The sequence below is a fragment of the Orbilia oligospora genome, assembly GCF_000225545.1.
Source record: "Orbilia oligospora ATCC 24927 unplaced genomic scaffold scaffold00110, whole genome shotgun sequence".
Lineage (NCBI taxonomy): Eukaryota > Fungi > Ascomycota > Orbiliomycetes > Orbiliales > Orbiliaceae > Orbilia > Orbilia oligospora.
Window position 1 is genome coordinate 1,050,380 of NW_011645667.1, and position 15,195 is coordinate 1,065,574.

The window sequence follows — 15,195 nt, forward strand, 5'->3', positions numbered from 1 at the left end:
CTTGTCTGTTCTTTTTGATTTTAAACTTGGTATCGAAAAATCTAGGGTATATTACTTGTACTTGAAGATTTTGAAGATATCAATTGTCAACTACTTCGATTTCATCTGCGCACGACTTCACCCTTTTATAAACGAAACATCTGCACTTCTAATCATAAATTATCCACGGAACCTTTCAGCCGTAAAGATAACATAAGCTGTTCGCACACAGCTTATCGTTACACTATCTTTCGTTTTTTCCCTTTGTCATAACGAGAAGCCAAAAGCTCATAAGCTAGATAAACGCAACGGAGTCGGAATCCTCCCAGCTGCAATACCAAGCCAAGCTAGAAAGCGGGCTGCGGGAAGTATATCTTTGGATATTATATTAGGCTAGGCCGGTGAAACGAAAACTGATCTTAGCGAAGCCGGCCGGCCTTTACCGGCTAATATGCGACTTTTTTTCTATGCTTCAGAAGACGGTAACACAAAATTCCCTCAAATCTCGATGTCCTTCGTAATGCGATACTATACCCCAGGTTTTAACCAAGGGGGCTTTTCGCTAACCGGTTGGCAATTGGGTACCAATCATTTTGAGATCTAGGCGAGTTTTGGGACTGCCTTGGTCAGGTACCATGCGCAAGTTGTACGGGAACTTTGCCTCTCCCGTCGGCTGGTAGGGCCGGTGCATGGGGCGGCTTGTATCTACCTTCGGGTTTCATTAATTAAGGAATACCTTAACGTGTTGTATTTTTGGAGTAGCAAACTATGAGGCATGCACCTTCTCGCAGCGGCCTCAAGAGTGGCGTTTTCACAATCTGGGCACGAGCTAGCCTCCGTTCTAGACTAGCGCTGGTTTTTATTGCAGAATGGGCGTGCAGTTCGCATGCGACAGGATATTCTAACTAATATACTGGATACAGTGTGTATTTTGTGCGCTATCCGGATATCCGCCAGCTGTAATGTCACGAAAAGTCATTCGTGGATATTCAGAGAGTGCTGAAATCTGGATCCTATCCGTTCTCTGTTGTCTTTTAATTTGAGATACTCGTGCTGTTTAAGCTTCTTTGTCTTATGCGAGATCTATATCAAGATAAAGATTTTTTCAGATTTTTTCAGACGGTTTACATTTAGAGAAGCATACAATGCAAGTAGATGGCCGGAAGAATAAAACGAACTAAGCTCCACATTCAGGGATATGAGCGCCGAGACGACTTCCAAGATTTTGGTGGACACCTGCGCATGCTAACACATAGGTTTATACATTTACGTGACCATGAAGTCTGCCAAGTAGTTACTAGAGATCTCGAGATTGAAGATGGTAGGCAGGTCACGCCTGACTGTTTGGCTACTAACTAGGCATAGGGGCAACGTGGGAATCCTGCATCCTAGTTAAAGTTAGATTCTATATCTTCGATTTGATAATAATACAATCCTGGCCGGCGTATGTACTTGATCTATCGGTATGATTTGATAGATCGCAGAATGCTAGAAAACCTGCGCACCCAAACCGAGCAGGGGTTCCTGAAAGGTAAGATTGCCTAATTGGGGTGGTCTTCTCGGGCTTAAGCAGTAAATCCGACTCTCTATATTTTTGCAACACTAACAACAACATTCTTTGGCGAGATGACATTATAAATTATATCAAGACATGACGGGACCTGGTCAAAGATAAACCTGGTCTGGAGGCGACGGGGCCATGAATTCAAACTAAGAAAAGGGTAGAAGTATTCAACAAACAATATTGGTATGAGGGCAATTAGAATGCAAAAGAAACAGAGCTAAGATGTAAGCTAAAACCCGACAATCAGACAACCTCACCCTAGAAAACCCTTAAGCACTATACACGCCCCGCCATGCATAACATCACCAAGAAAACACATATTGCACCTCCAACCCAGATATATTTGGCCGACACATATGATTCCACAAAAGAGGTTAACTGAAGGAAATATTATACCCCAATAGAAGATGTCAAGTCTAATCCCTATACACAATGTCACCAAAAACCACTCCCTACGGCCCGACGTGGATATAGGCTGCCCAAATAAGCGGGTTACCTAGCTCGCTATTAGTATCAATTCGATTCTGGTATCCGGCGGGCCTAGCACTCCTTGGACCTCTCGCACCAGATTCCTCGTTCGATAGACCTTCGGTTAACGGAGGATTTGTGGGGCTGTCTTCACCCCTACCCCTCGTAATCTCTCTTATGCGTCTTGTAGCCTTGTGCACACCTAACGCGGTTTTGTCGCCATTTATGACGCCGTCTTCTATTATCATTTTGTAAATCTCTTCCGCAGCTACAACGCAGTATTTGTCGGAAACCTCCCACAATGATCCTACCACATGCTTGAAACCGGCGAGTTGACACGCAGTTACCAAATGTATGGCTTCGTCCTGTAGTTTCTTTGCGCTGTTGTTGCTTGTTGAGCATGCTGAAAGGTATGCAAGTAGAGGAGATTGCTGTCTAAAGTCTGACTCAATGAGGTCGTCAACGGTTAATGGGTTTTCTTGCCAATCGCTGACGAGTAAAGAGCTCTTTGACGGGTCTGACGGGTTTGATTCGCCGTGTCCGGCGAAATGAAAGATTGAGCATGACTTTAAGCTGTCTAGGATAGCTTGTTTGGATGGCCGTTCCAATTTTGTTGTTGTAATCTGGCTCGAGAGAAGGCTCACTAGGGCGTTCACCTCCTCCGCAGCATATTCAAGATCGGGGTGTCCCGGTGTTCTGTCCATTGAAACGAGCAGTGCCTCATCTAGACCGAGTTTAGAAGCTTGTGAATTTTGCCGACTATATAGAAGCGCTTTGATGGAGGAGCTATATGACGATACGACCCTGTCAAGCGTTGTATTGTATTTGCCGGGCGTCGGACCAGATCCACTGATAGCCTCCTGGGCGTGGTACCCTGCTGCGTGTAGAGGGAGCAAGCTTAGCTGACCGGTTGGGATCCACCAGACACGAGGCCAGTTATCATTTAGTGGAGGGGCCGAAAACTTCAATTCATTCAAGATAGGGTTGACGGCTACGTCCCATAGCCACTCTAGCATGCGGGACAACTGGCGAATAACATCGAGGGGCAACGCATGAATGGAGCGCATTGATTTCATGAATTCGACATTTTTGTCGATATCTTTTTTTCGCAAATTAGGAAGACGTAAGGATCGAATGACGGAACTTTCAATGAGAAATGCATCGCATCAAAAGGCGCTGACGTTAATAACAACGATGGGTCCTTGGCATGCGGCGTCCATTAGTTCATCGACTCCTGGAGGCAGCAAGAAATTTTCAAAGTTAGGTAGCGAGCGAATGCTATCAATGATTTTCTCGAACTCAATATTTGCATCATAGCTGACATCTATCTCTTCGAGAGAAACTAGAGCGCTAGCAGCCGTCCCAGAATCTAGTATACTCCGGAGTTGTTCAAACCTTCCCGCCAGCTCTGGATACTGCAGCCTAAGCTCAGATAAGTCCGTCCGAGCACCAAACCGCAGGCCTGTAATGACGCCTCGACCTAGCTCGAGCAATTGTAGGGCCCGATGTACATCCTTCTCCGCTTTTAAAATTGTAGCGGCGCCATCTGAGGCCAAACCAGCAAATTCTTCCAACACATGCTGTTGATCTCTCTGTTTCAACTGGCGTGGAGCAAGTAGCGGAAGAAGGTTTATTGAAAATTCTGCCGTGCAAGCTGCTTCGATCCACATTTCGTTGCTGGTTTGGAGCCTGAACGTAGATTGTGCCGCCGACATTCGAATAGGTAGCGGCGCATGCAAAAATCTTGATGCTTCTTCGGAAAAGGCAAGTGATTTTTCGAGATCATGAATTGAATTAGAGTGCCGGAATTTAATTGCTTGAGACGTAGCTAGGTTGAGCAGGATGATTGCCCTGTGTGGATGACTGTGAGGAATTTCTGCCAACGCCTCTTCGCCTGTCTGTATAGCCAGTTGGAAATCATCTATATTTTTGGTTTTGTCGAATCTATGGTGGTACGCGCCGCTCAAATTGGTCAGCACTGTTGGCCTGTCCTTGGCGTGTTGAGGCAGCATTTCCAGAGCTTGCTTATAGGTTTCGATGGACTTATTAAGATCGGTTATATCCTGTGTTGTGGCGAATTTGTTTGACAAATATGAACCAAGATTAACTAGAAGAGCTACTTCCTTAACGATGTCGTTTGATGTCATTTTGATGGCTTCCTCAGTAGCGCCAATGGCTGAATTCAGATCATCAAAGTTACCGGTTCGCTGGAATCTTTCAATAAGGGCTACCGCCAGATTTCCAAAACTTCCATTAGACACGGCTCCTCGGCTCGCCTCGATAGAAAGTTGTAAATCATCGAGGTTCCCGGTTAATTCGAATCTTTTCACAAGGTAGCCAGTCAAATTGGCTATGGTTGTTTCCTTCTCCGGATGATCAAGACCAGCTGATTTTAGAAATTCTTTTGCTTTTTTGATGGCAATATGTAAATCGTGGAGATTGCCACTTTCTTCGAACTTTGAATGAAAATATTCGGCCATATTTGCCAACAAGTCTGCCCTGTAAGTGCCGTTGTGGGGTGCTAACTCTAGAGCTTCTGTACTCGCTTGGATAGCCGCATGTAAATTATCGAGGTTGCGAGCGCGATCGAATCTAACACCATAACAGCTTGCTAGGTTGTACAATGCGCTGAATATTTTTGAATCGTCTCTGGGCAGAATTTCCAGCATTTTGAGGGCTTTCTGATTTGATTCAGTAGCTTTTCGCAAATACTCGAGATTTTCAGTCCGCTTATATTTTTGGAAAAAAGCTGATGCCAAGAAACGCAATGTTTCTTCTTCTTCTTCAGGGCCACTTTTGCAAGCTGCTATTGCACCCTTTTCGCCTAATTCGATAGCCATGTTTAAGTCCTCAAGGTTGTCTGTTTTCTCGAATCTAGTGTCAAAACACTCTGCTAAGTTTCTGAGGAGCTTTGCTTTGCTCGGATGATCATCAGGTATTATCACCAGAGCTTCCTCGCCTATTTTCATAGCTTTGTTTATATCATCGAGATCGTGAGATTGGCGGTATCTAACCAGAAGGATTTGGAATAGACCGCAGAGTAAGGCTGATTTTTTAAGGGGGTCGTTTATTGATGCCACAAGTTCTTCGCATAGTTTTAAGGCCGTGTCTAGTTCATCAAAATTGTGAGATTCCCCGGACTCGTTCGCGTTGTTAATGTTCTCAGTAAGTCTGTTGAGGGTTCTTACTTTCTCTTCCATGTCGTGTGTTGACAGCCGAACTGGGTTGGGTTGGCCCATCATCTCATACATGACCATCAGTTCTTCCATCTCCTCCCTTGAGCCCATCCGCAAGCATTTTCTGCCCTTCATTCTAGCTAGGTCGAGAAATTGAGCTCGCCAGTCAGGGCGACCCAATGTCGCCATCGTTTCGGCTCGGAGCACAGCTTGATCGAGATCGGCCAACAAATTCGTACATTCATACTTTTTCATCAGCATCGTAATCAGATTTCTTAAACGGGGCGCATATTTCGGACCATCGGTATTTGCACCATCTACTGCCCCCTCGCTGTTTCTAATTGCATTTTCGATGTCGTCTACTGCGCCAGTTCTCGAAAAGATGAAATAGTGGATATTGCCGAGTAGGCTGAGCTGATCACATTGAGCATCAGTTTTTAGGTCCACTTCGACGTCCGATTCCAGAGCCGCTTCTACATCGCTTGCAACTTCATAAAGCTGTTCTAGATCCATGTCTAAAAATGACATCTCAATCGCGTCCTCGGGGAAATCCAAGTCTCCGTAGTATTGTAGCGAGAGGTCGATCTCCGGACTACCGTCTTCTAGAGTGCTCGACGCTGGGAGAAAGGGGTCTGATGAAGGATTGGTCCGGCCAGGCTTCGAATTAGGTTGGATCAAAGATGCTATTTGGCTGTGATTTACTCCTTCGATCTCTTGAGCCATCTCTTTTGCCACGCCAGTCTTTTTTTCGGTGCTCCCACTCTGACTTACGTCGATAGAAGCACTAATCTCGGAAGCTTCCCCAAGAGCATTGAAAATGCGTGTCTCGCCCGAAGCATCAACGTTGGTTATCGTAGGAATCAAGACTTTCGCTTCATCAAAGTGAGCCTCACGATGTGCTTCGGACACCTCTTCCACCATGGAGCTCAAACTCTCGGTACTCTCAGCTGGCGTAAAGACGAGTCCCTCTCCTTCCCTTTCTGTTTCCGCCTTCCAATTTTTCGCCTCTTCGATCTCGAGCTCCTTCAGCTTTTGCAGTTTGTATTCGATATCTTTGATTTTCCATGCAGCTTTGACTGTTTCCGCTTGGTACTGCAGCTCCCTGATCTTTTGGTCATTTTTTACTTCTTCTAATTCGTGTTCGAGGTCCCTAATTCTCGTCGTTTGTGCCGATACATGGAGCTCCTTCCCGCCCACATATTGAGCTGATGACATCTTGAGCCTACCAGTCTACAAATTTTAAAATTTAGTCAATCTGGTCGCTGAGTGGGCTAATATAATCTTGTCCCACTTAAAATAGATATTGGACATACCTTACGCTTGCCTTAGTAGCGCTACTAACTATAGCACCCCAATTTACTAGCCTAGAGCCTAACACTCTATAAAGAAGAGGTCAAGATCTTTGTATTTGGGGCCGCTCTAGATTGGCACCGAGCCCCGATCTTTGTGCCGATGCCGGAATCAAAGTAATGTATGAGAGAATCGATCCGTATATATAAGAGATGAGATATATCAAAAACTATATTTTCGCATGATAGAACAAGATGTATCCGACTGTCAGCTTAGGTACACGATTAGTCTAGTTTAGACGGGCGACCGAGGGCCACCAAAATGAATGTGTTGTGTATCTACACGATGAAGTTTATTATTTGTGTTAATAAAATTATCAGGAAGCTTGAGCACCCATATTTATAAAAGGGACCGAAGTACCGGGGAAGCCAGGACGCGGACGAAGTGGCGCAAAACCAAAGTCAGAGGGTATTACCAAGCCCCAACTTTACATGCATGCACTCCAGTTCTACAGGTATCCTGGAATCGACAATAGCACTCTGTGAAGGATCGCAAAAGTTAAGTTAACCTCCACTCTATCTCAACAGCGCTTTGTAATATACATATAATTATAATTGTCTGTGCAGTGTAACCATGACGTGTTGCCATCTAACTGGTTATGGAAATGCAACGCAATTCAGCGTTAACTCGACGTATAACAGGATTATAGTTGTCTCGCGTTTGCAGAAATTTAAAAGCATATTCACAAACCAGGTAACTATCCGCGTCAGGATATCCTGGAGTGCAGAAGCTTAAGGTGGCGCATTATCAGCTATCATTGGAAAGACACGGCAGGTTACACGGCTTTTCACGAGGTTTGGTGCGGTTTAACTGGCTGGTGGCTCTAGATCATGATATCAGATAATGTAGTAGGCTCGCAGCTGCAGAAAATCCTGCATCGAAATTTTAAAACTTCTAGGAACGGCATGCGCATGCAGGATCAAGCCATGGCTACAGCCAGGAATATAGCTTTGAGTTCCCAGAATATGTGAGGATCAAATTCCTCAGTCAGAACCAGACTCAAAATTGTAAACGATCGTGCCAGTACGCACAATGCAAAAACAATGTAGGTATATGTACACAAGCACGTTCACCAGATACTTCGTTCATCCCGAAGCAAAACCCTGGATTTTAGACAGTAAAACAAGGGCCTCGCGTATTTCCGACTTAAGAAATTCGGAGTCGGGTGTCAGCGAAGAAAAATATGTGCTTAGGGTTAGTTAATTGTGCCGCACTTACAGAAGGCGAACTCGAAAATCTAGGAATTATCCACAGGAGGCTATAACGGTTTATGAAAGATAGATCATTATCAAACATTATGGAGTGATCATGGAAGGCAGATTGCATTATTACCGATGATAAATATAGATGCTAGATGCATGAAATCCTAGGGAGTTAGTTTATTGTCCGACGACCGTAATAGCTACAGAATAACGACTTAGGTGCATTTATACATGTACTTTTCTCTCTCATATCCAGACCTTCTGAACCTCGGATCACCTGAGTGCATGATCTGGACGGTAATCGTTCCGACTGACATCGAACGAAAACTTCCAAAACGTAACCAAAGTCGACCTGATAAAGTTTGCAACATCATCAACACAGGCGCAAACTTTCGAATCTGGGTGCATGTGCTAGCTATTTGTCTCGTTTGTTAAGCAAGTTACCATTGCATATTAGGTGAAAAAATAAACCAAAAGCGCAGTTTTGTTGCAGCTGAGGCGTGCAGCCTTCTCTATCAACCGTGGGATATCCTTGAGTATATTATCCGCAAAAACTGATCTCACGTAGGATAGAAGCTAGGATCAAGATCAGAATTCAGCAGACTACTTCCCAATGAGAGAACAAACACAAACCATGACGGTCCTTAATTCAATACCCCGCTGGAGCAGCGAACTTGCTGCTCTCTTCACGGTGGCTTCCTCCACAAATGCCATATGCATATGCTAGGATATGGTACCTGCGAGGCGCTCCAGAAATAATCTCGAGGGATCCTGCAGCACTATTATTCGAGAACTATCTCTGCAAAGTCAAGCCTATAATACGACCTCACGAACGTAACAATAAAATTTGCCAGAATTATCAATCCGATCTTGACACGAGAACTGCTGGCCCGGCCAATTGAAATCATGCAGTGCCCCGCAAAATTCCCTATTACAGGCTTCAGGCCGTCAAGTCTATCAATCTGAAAAACCAGCAGGACTCTCAATAAATCTCTCAATAATCCGTTCGATATCTTCTTTATTTTATTTCTTATCGAGGTCATCAATCATTGATCCCCCAAAATTACAAACCTACAGAGCCCTGAACGCAGCAATGGAGGCAAACAAGTGGGCTATATTGATCGGAGTGAACTTTTACAGCAGCGGCAATGCCAGACCAGGAATGAACTTTACTCCACTGAACGGCTGCGTGGAGGGTGTACGTCGAGTCGAAGAGCTACTCCGTACGTCTTTCGGCTTGAAGGAGCCTTTCATTTATCGACTAACAGCCACAAGTCCTGGTCCTAGCGGTAAGCAGGAAGAACCTCAAGAGGATCAGTCAGAATGGCCTACGTACGAGAATATCATCAATAAGATCCAAGAAGTAACGAAGAAAGCGAAGCCCAATGATTTAGTCTATATCCACTACTCAGGGCATGGTGCGCAGGTTGAAACCGCCTTTAAAGAGTTCAAACCCAACGAAATCGACGAAGCTCTCGTACCCACCGATATTTCCTCCACCGGACGTTATCTTCGAGACGTAGAAATCGCATATCTGCTTGAAGCAATGGCGGATAAAGGTCTCATCGTTACACTAGTGCTGGATTGCTGCCATTCTGGTGGGGCGAACCGCGGTTCTTCTGGTCTTGTAAGAGGAATTAAAAAGGTGGACAATAACAAGCTTGAATCCGATAAGTCCTTATTGGCTTCACAAGAAGAGCTGAAAGAAGCTTGGAGAAAGTCTAGAGCCGGTGGTGGACGCACTGTTAGAGTGGAGAACCATTGGTTGTTGGAAACTCGGAGATATACCTTCATCGCCGCGTGCCGCGCGCACGAGTATGCAGCGGAGCATATATTCGACGGCAAAGCACAAGGGCTGCTCACCCATACCATGATAGACGCGCTCAAAAACAGCCCATCACATCTCACATACTATGAATTGTGGAACCTCGTCGCTATGAAGGTCCGTGAGCATAATGACGAGCAGAATGTGATACTGGGTGGTGAAGCAGACCGGTTGTTTTTCGCATCTGGCCGCCGCGAACTTTTTTACGTGGTACCCATAACGAAAGTCACCGAAACCAAACAGGGGACCATTGTGGAAATGAAAGTCGGAGCAGCGCAAGGGATCCTTGAAGGTGCCGGAATAGATGTATGGCCTTCGTCATGCTTCGATTTTAAGCCTTCGGAACGACTAGCATTACTTAGGGTAACGGAAGTTGAAAACAGCGCGCTAAAGGCCGAGGTAACAGAACATTATGGAACTCCGAAGCTCCCGTTACAATCTGGGTTTCTAGCTCGGCCGCATGTGGTACCGCGAATGAATGTGCAATTGGTCCGCCCCGAACCTCTCGGCGCTTACCAGGATGCCATAACAAAAGCACAAGAGGCTTTTCATCAGCACGGAATCCTCTTATCGGATAATACAGCCGATACTTCCTTCCGAGTTCATGTGAAAAATGGCAACTACGTGATATTAAGTGGTCAAGACCAACAACTTCGAAACCCAGTACCACCACTTGCCATAGACGTCGACCGTGCGGCAGAAACACTAGCCCGTCGTATAATTCACTTGACAAGGTACTATAATATACTCCAGTTATCCAATGCGGAAAGAAGCATACCCGACGAGTGGTTCTCTCTCAGCTTGGAGAAAAAGCGCCGTTCGTTCCCAGAAAAACCGCGACTGGCCAAGGATAAATCAGGCCCAGCTACTTTCCCATATTCGAAAACTTGCGAAACAACAAACGATGAGTGGCTATTGCTTAAGGCGAAGAACACATCAAGGAAAGAACTATACATCACAGTCATGGATCTTGACCGGTCTTGGGCGATAGATCAAATATACCCCTACGCCCCTGGCGTGATCTACCAGCCACTGGCATCCGATGAAGTTCTATACCTTCCCTTACAACTGACGGTACCTGATGGTGCAACCGGCCTTATCGACACTATAAAAGTCTTTGTAACAACTGATCCTACCAGTTTCCGGTGGCTGGAGCTCCCGGAACTTGATGAGGGGAAACTGGGCCGTGCAAATAACATGAAGCCAAAGAATGCGCTCGAGGTCTTACAAGAATCTATGATGCTCCCCAAATCGCGGAAGGTGTCTATATCTGCGTACATCCCTACGGGGTGGGACACGGCTTCATGCATCGTGGAAACGCCCAAACACAGATCTTAGAGGGAGTCTAAGGATCCTTGAACAAGATCAAAGGACGAACCCAATATTCAATGCAAATGCAAAGTATACGTGTCACTGCAGACAATTGGCCTTGGATCGCTATACGGCAATTTGTTCGGGGTTGAGATTGAGTAACCTGCCCGCGGGGTCTTATGGGCGTCCTCTTGGAACAATCTCGCGATCGCTATATATAGTGGATGAAAACTTACGCACTATATTATCATAATCTTTTTTTTTGGAACTCAGAACTCAACCTCAATTAAATACAATTCATTCAATTTTCACTTTTTTCGAGATATGAGAGACGGAAAAGAGCCTGGGAACTCTGGGTAAGAGGGCCTGTAAATCCACAGCACAGAGAGAAATATGGACCGATAAACCTGAAATATGATCACTCGCCTAGTTCGTCTAGTTGTGAGACGAAGGAAGCCCTGTAGATCTAGAAGCTCACAAGGCCCTAAGGTACTAACCACCTAGTAAGATAACGTTTGTACATTGACCCAGTTGAGCTGAAGTTATCGATATAACTGTAGGATTCAGATCCAATATAATTGAATATCTGCGCAGAGTCCAGAATAGCAGATGGCTTGGCCCACGACTAGTATACATGGCATCGTGCAAATACCCGATTGATCGCGCGGGTGTTAAATTAAAAAGATACCCTTACCAAGGGTACTCCAGCCTACTAATGCCGCCAGATTGAAAATTTCGAAAACGGCCACTAACATTACTTCGACGACCTCTATGGAGAAAATTTTTGGTGCCGTCGTGGTTAACTCCTCAAGTCAAATGGAATTAGTTTGTATGCAAGCGTGGTGTCACCAACATATCCGCAGCAGGATAGGATATGCGTATGCACGTATGGTTTGTTAACGAAGTCGGTACCGATTTATGTATGTACATGCAGAGGAAGCTTAGGTGTGAATATGTGGGCAACGGCCGAACATTGCAGCCTGTTAACTATGGTACTATTGGCCAAATTTTCAATTCAAAGGACCAGCCACAGACGCATATCCACCATAAAGTTGAACGAACTGCCTTCCCGTGACTACTACGGAGATAAGGATGCAAGAAAAATACCTCTCGAGGCCAAGATATATCCTCCAAAATCTAGATATCCGCCAATATGTATTAATACCTCTCTCAATGTATGCGTATATGCAATATTCCTACATATGCGATTACCAGCGCGCCCGGATTCGAGGCCAAGTCATAGGCACACGATTGTAAAATTCCCTTTTTTAAAATCAAAACTAGCTTGACTATCCTAACCTAATCTAACTCAGCACATCTCATTCGGGGTACAGAGGCATAGCAAGGGTGTAAGAGATTAGAGTAGGATAGTCTTGGAAGTTAACAGCAAGAGCCATTAGAAGTGACGGTTTGCGGACGACATACCGGATTATATGGCACATATGGCACATATGGCGAGGCCGCAAGGATCATAGGATCAGATGTTGTCTCGTCGCCAGACTCCTCGACTGTGGATCAGATGCAGGAAGATTGTACGGCGAATGGGTACATTGGGCCTGATAACTTTTCTATACTTTTCCCTCTGCAGATCTGAGTATTTATCTGACTTTCATAGCTGCATTTACAGCGTCATTATATTTTCGGTGTTGACTGCCAGCCCATGGTCCCATAATTCCCTCTGACTAATACATTGACGCACAGACCTCAAATCTTGATGCTATCAGATCCTATCGATTCCCCACCCCTCCGCTTCATCCCGGCTAACTAATCCATGTATTTCTAAATTCATCACGGGTCTTGGCTCGTCGATCCGAATGCTTGGCTTTTTGCCGGTCGGAACCCTCAACGGCCTTCCAGAATTTCTAGACTTCACAAAACGCTGATCCTAATATATCCTAAACTGACCTACCCGGTTTCTTTTTTACCCTTTCCAAAAGGTATAAATCTCAGAAAATCTTTTCTTCTTTCCGTCAGAATCAGCTGACGTTCTGGTCTCTGATATATTCCACTCCAAAGACTCTATGTAAAACCAAGTTATTACTTCCTTGTAAGATGACGTCGGCGAACTAAGAGATCCTTTTACGAGCCTTCAAGTTAGGTTCCCCGTCTATCGATAAACATGCGACAACGCCGACGGCTCAAAGGTCCTAGCTTCCGCTAAAAACGTTTTAAAACTCCAAAAAAATTAACAATCCCTACCCCGGACCATAATATCGCGGGGAAAGGCTTATGTATCCAGCTCCACATAAACATATAAAATACTAGCTTAGCCCTAGCTCGACGATCGTATAACTTTTAATCTATATGCCGATTTATATTTCCGATGTTTTATGCCGGCCGGGTAGATGTGGCTACGTATTCTATGGCGGGGAATCTTTTAAGAGCCCAGTAATCGTATAAATCTACATGTATACACAAGGGCTTTTAACTGAGTAGGCTAATATAGATTATATTAATTGACAGGGAAGCCTCTAGCCGACATAAGGCTATACCTTCTCAAGTTCCCTCATTATTAATATATATCCGTGTCAGACTACATCATAATCTTCGTGGGAACTCCGACCGATACTATCCATATATGCAAAACCCTACATATATTTGCAGATATTCAATCTGGAGATTTAGTGGTATATACACACAACCCTGTTGTAAAAATGCTCTCTCCGGACCGTAGAGCCTCCCTTGTTGCAGGTCTTCCGATTTCCGGAACCTTTTCCTTTCTGGCCACGAGTTTCAAGGCTTATGAGCATGGACCGGCTTTGTATGCGTGTTTTTGAAACCCCGCCGTTGGGATCGATGCGGCTATATCGTACGGCTACGACCGATGGTATATAACCCAACTCTTCGACTTGAATTCATATGTAAGAACAGAATAAAGCGATTTCTTTTCTTCACTGTACATCTTTAGTTTACTACCGGCCAGGTGCTGCTTGTTGGTCTTATTTTCCTTCAATTGGTCCGACGTCACAATGCTGTCCTTCCTTGCCCTGACAGTTGCATTCGCAACTATAATTTCCACCACAACAGCCCACTGTATGTCCCCAAATAATTCCACCCCACCACGGCCAGCCCCACCTAACACCTTTATCTAGACACATTCCCAAACCTTCTGTATAAGGGCACCCAATACCCAGACTATACCTACATCCGTCGCACCTGGAATTACCAAAACTACTACCCCCTCTTCGACTTAACCTCACCCGTCCTCCAATGCTTCACAAACGGCAGCTTCCCCAATCCCGGTACTTTAACTGTATCAGCAGGCGACACAGTAGGTTTCAAGGTCAGCGGGAGAATAATACACGAAGGTCCTCTACTCTTTTATATGGCGAAAGCAGGCTTTAGACAAACGGCCGCTAGTATGACAGGCGCTGGGGCGGTTTGGGTTAAGATTAACGAGACAAAACCAGTGATTACTAATGTTCCTGAGGAATTGGAACTATACAAATGGCCATATTATAGTAATACCCCCGCCCCCCCGGGTCTTTTTTTCCGAGGTCGATCGATCGATATTTTAGGACGCTAATATATGGTATTATCAATCCGAAACAGACGCGGCAGAAGTTCACATTCAAATCCCACCATGTCTATCAACAGGTGACTATCTACTCAGAGTAGAGCATATTGCACTCCACATCGCTTTTGAGGAAGGACAACATGAATTCTTTGGAGCATGTGCGCAGTTGAAAGTTGTCAATGGCGGAAATGGAGTTCCAGGGCCTTATACTTCGTTCCCTGGAGCCTACAGCTCCAATGATCCTGGATTATTCCTGGATATACATAGAAATTGGGTGAGCTCCTTCAATTTTTTCCGATCTTCTGTTGATCTTTCGATCTTTTCTCCAGAAAAAGAGAGCTCTCAAGAGACTAGTATAGTACTATAGTGAATATCTGATGATGCTAACGCAGTTGAGTAGACGCTGCCTGAAGAATACGAAGTTCCTGGACCACCGGTATGGAGTTGTGGACTATAGCGGTGAGGGGTGAGGTATGCGCGGGCGTGTGGTCGTCACATTCCTCCTTGTATACCTTTGAGGGTATACATCGGTGATCTTACATTCCTAACAGAGAGGTTCGAACGGGCAATTCCGAACACCTTGTTGGATTTTTGAGGAAGTTTGTGTTGTTCGCCTTGGCTAGTTGCAAGGTCCTGGCAGTCGACTTGCAACTGGATAGTTGTAACGTTCCGCGTAGTTACGGTAAAGAAGATTTCGAAGAGAGTTTGGAAGGGGAGAGAGATTATAGAGAGAACCTGTAAATATTTGCATTTTGCATTAGAAGTACATATTTTGCATTTAAACCATCTTGTATCGATGTTAT

The 15,195-nt window shown here is 45.0% G+C and overlaps 4 protein-coding genes across 4 annotated transcripts; 2 read left to right on the forward strand and 2 right to left on the reverse strand.

Moving 5' to 3' along the window:
• Window positions 1–1,995: 1,995 nt before the first annotated feature.
• On the reverse strand, window positions 1,996–3,078 carry AOL_s00110g301 (uncharacterized protein; the record flags this gene model as incomplete). The annotated part of the gene is made up of 1 exon (XM_011126991.1): window positions 1,996–3,078. One exon carries the CDS (start codon window positions 3,076–3,078, stop codon window positions 1,996–1,998), a length of 1,083 nt encoding a protein of 360 aa, XP_011125293.1.
• Window positions 3,079–3,177: 99 nt separating this feature from the next.
• Window positions 3,178–6,402, reverse strand: AOL_s00110g302 (uncharacterized protein; the record flags this gene model as incomplete). The annotated part of the gene is made up of 1 exon (XM_011126992.1): window positions 3,178–6,402. One exon carries the CDS (start codon window positions 6,400–6,402, stop codon window positions 3,178–3,180), a length of 3,225 nt encoding a protein of 1,074 aa, XP_011125294.1.
• A 2,430-nt stretch (window positions 6,403–8,832) lies between these two features.
• AOL_s00110g303 (uncharacterized protein) lies at window positions 8,833–10,902 on the forward strand (the record flags this gene model as incomplete). Its single annotated transcript, XM_011126993.1, has 1 exon — window positions 8,833–10,902. One exon carries the CDS (start codon window positions 8,833–8,835, stop codon window positions 10,900–10,902), a length of 2,070 nt encoding a protein of 689 aa, XP_011125295.1.
• A 2,942-nt stretch (window positions 10,903–13,844) lies between these two features.
• Window positions 13,845–14,849, forward strand: AOL_s00110g304 (uncharacterized protein; the record flags this gene model as incomplete). The annotated part of the gene is made up of 4 exons (XM_011126994.1): window positions 13,845–13,908; window positions 13,968–14,336; window positions 14,428–14,666; window positions 14,793–14,849. The coding sequence occupies 4 exons, from the start codon at window positions 13,845–13,847 to the stop codon at window positions 14,847–14,849; spliced, it is 729 nt and encodes a 242-aa protein (XP_011125296.1).
• Window positions 14,850–15,195: the final 346 nt, after the last annotated feature.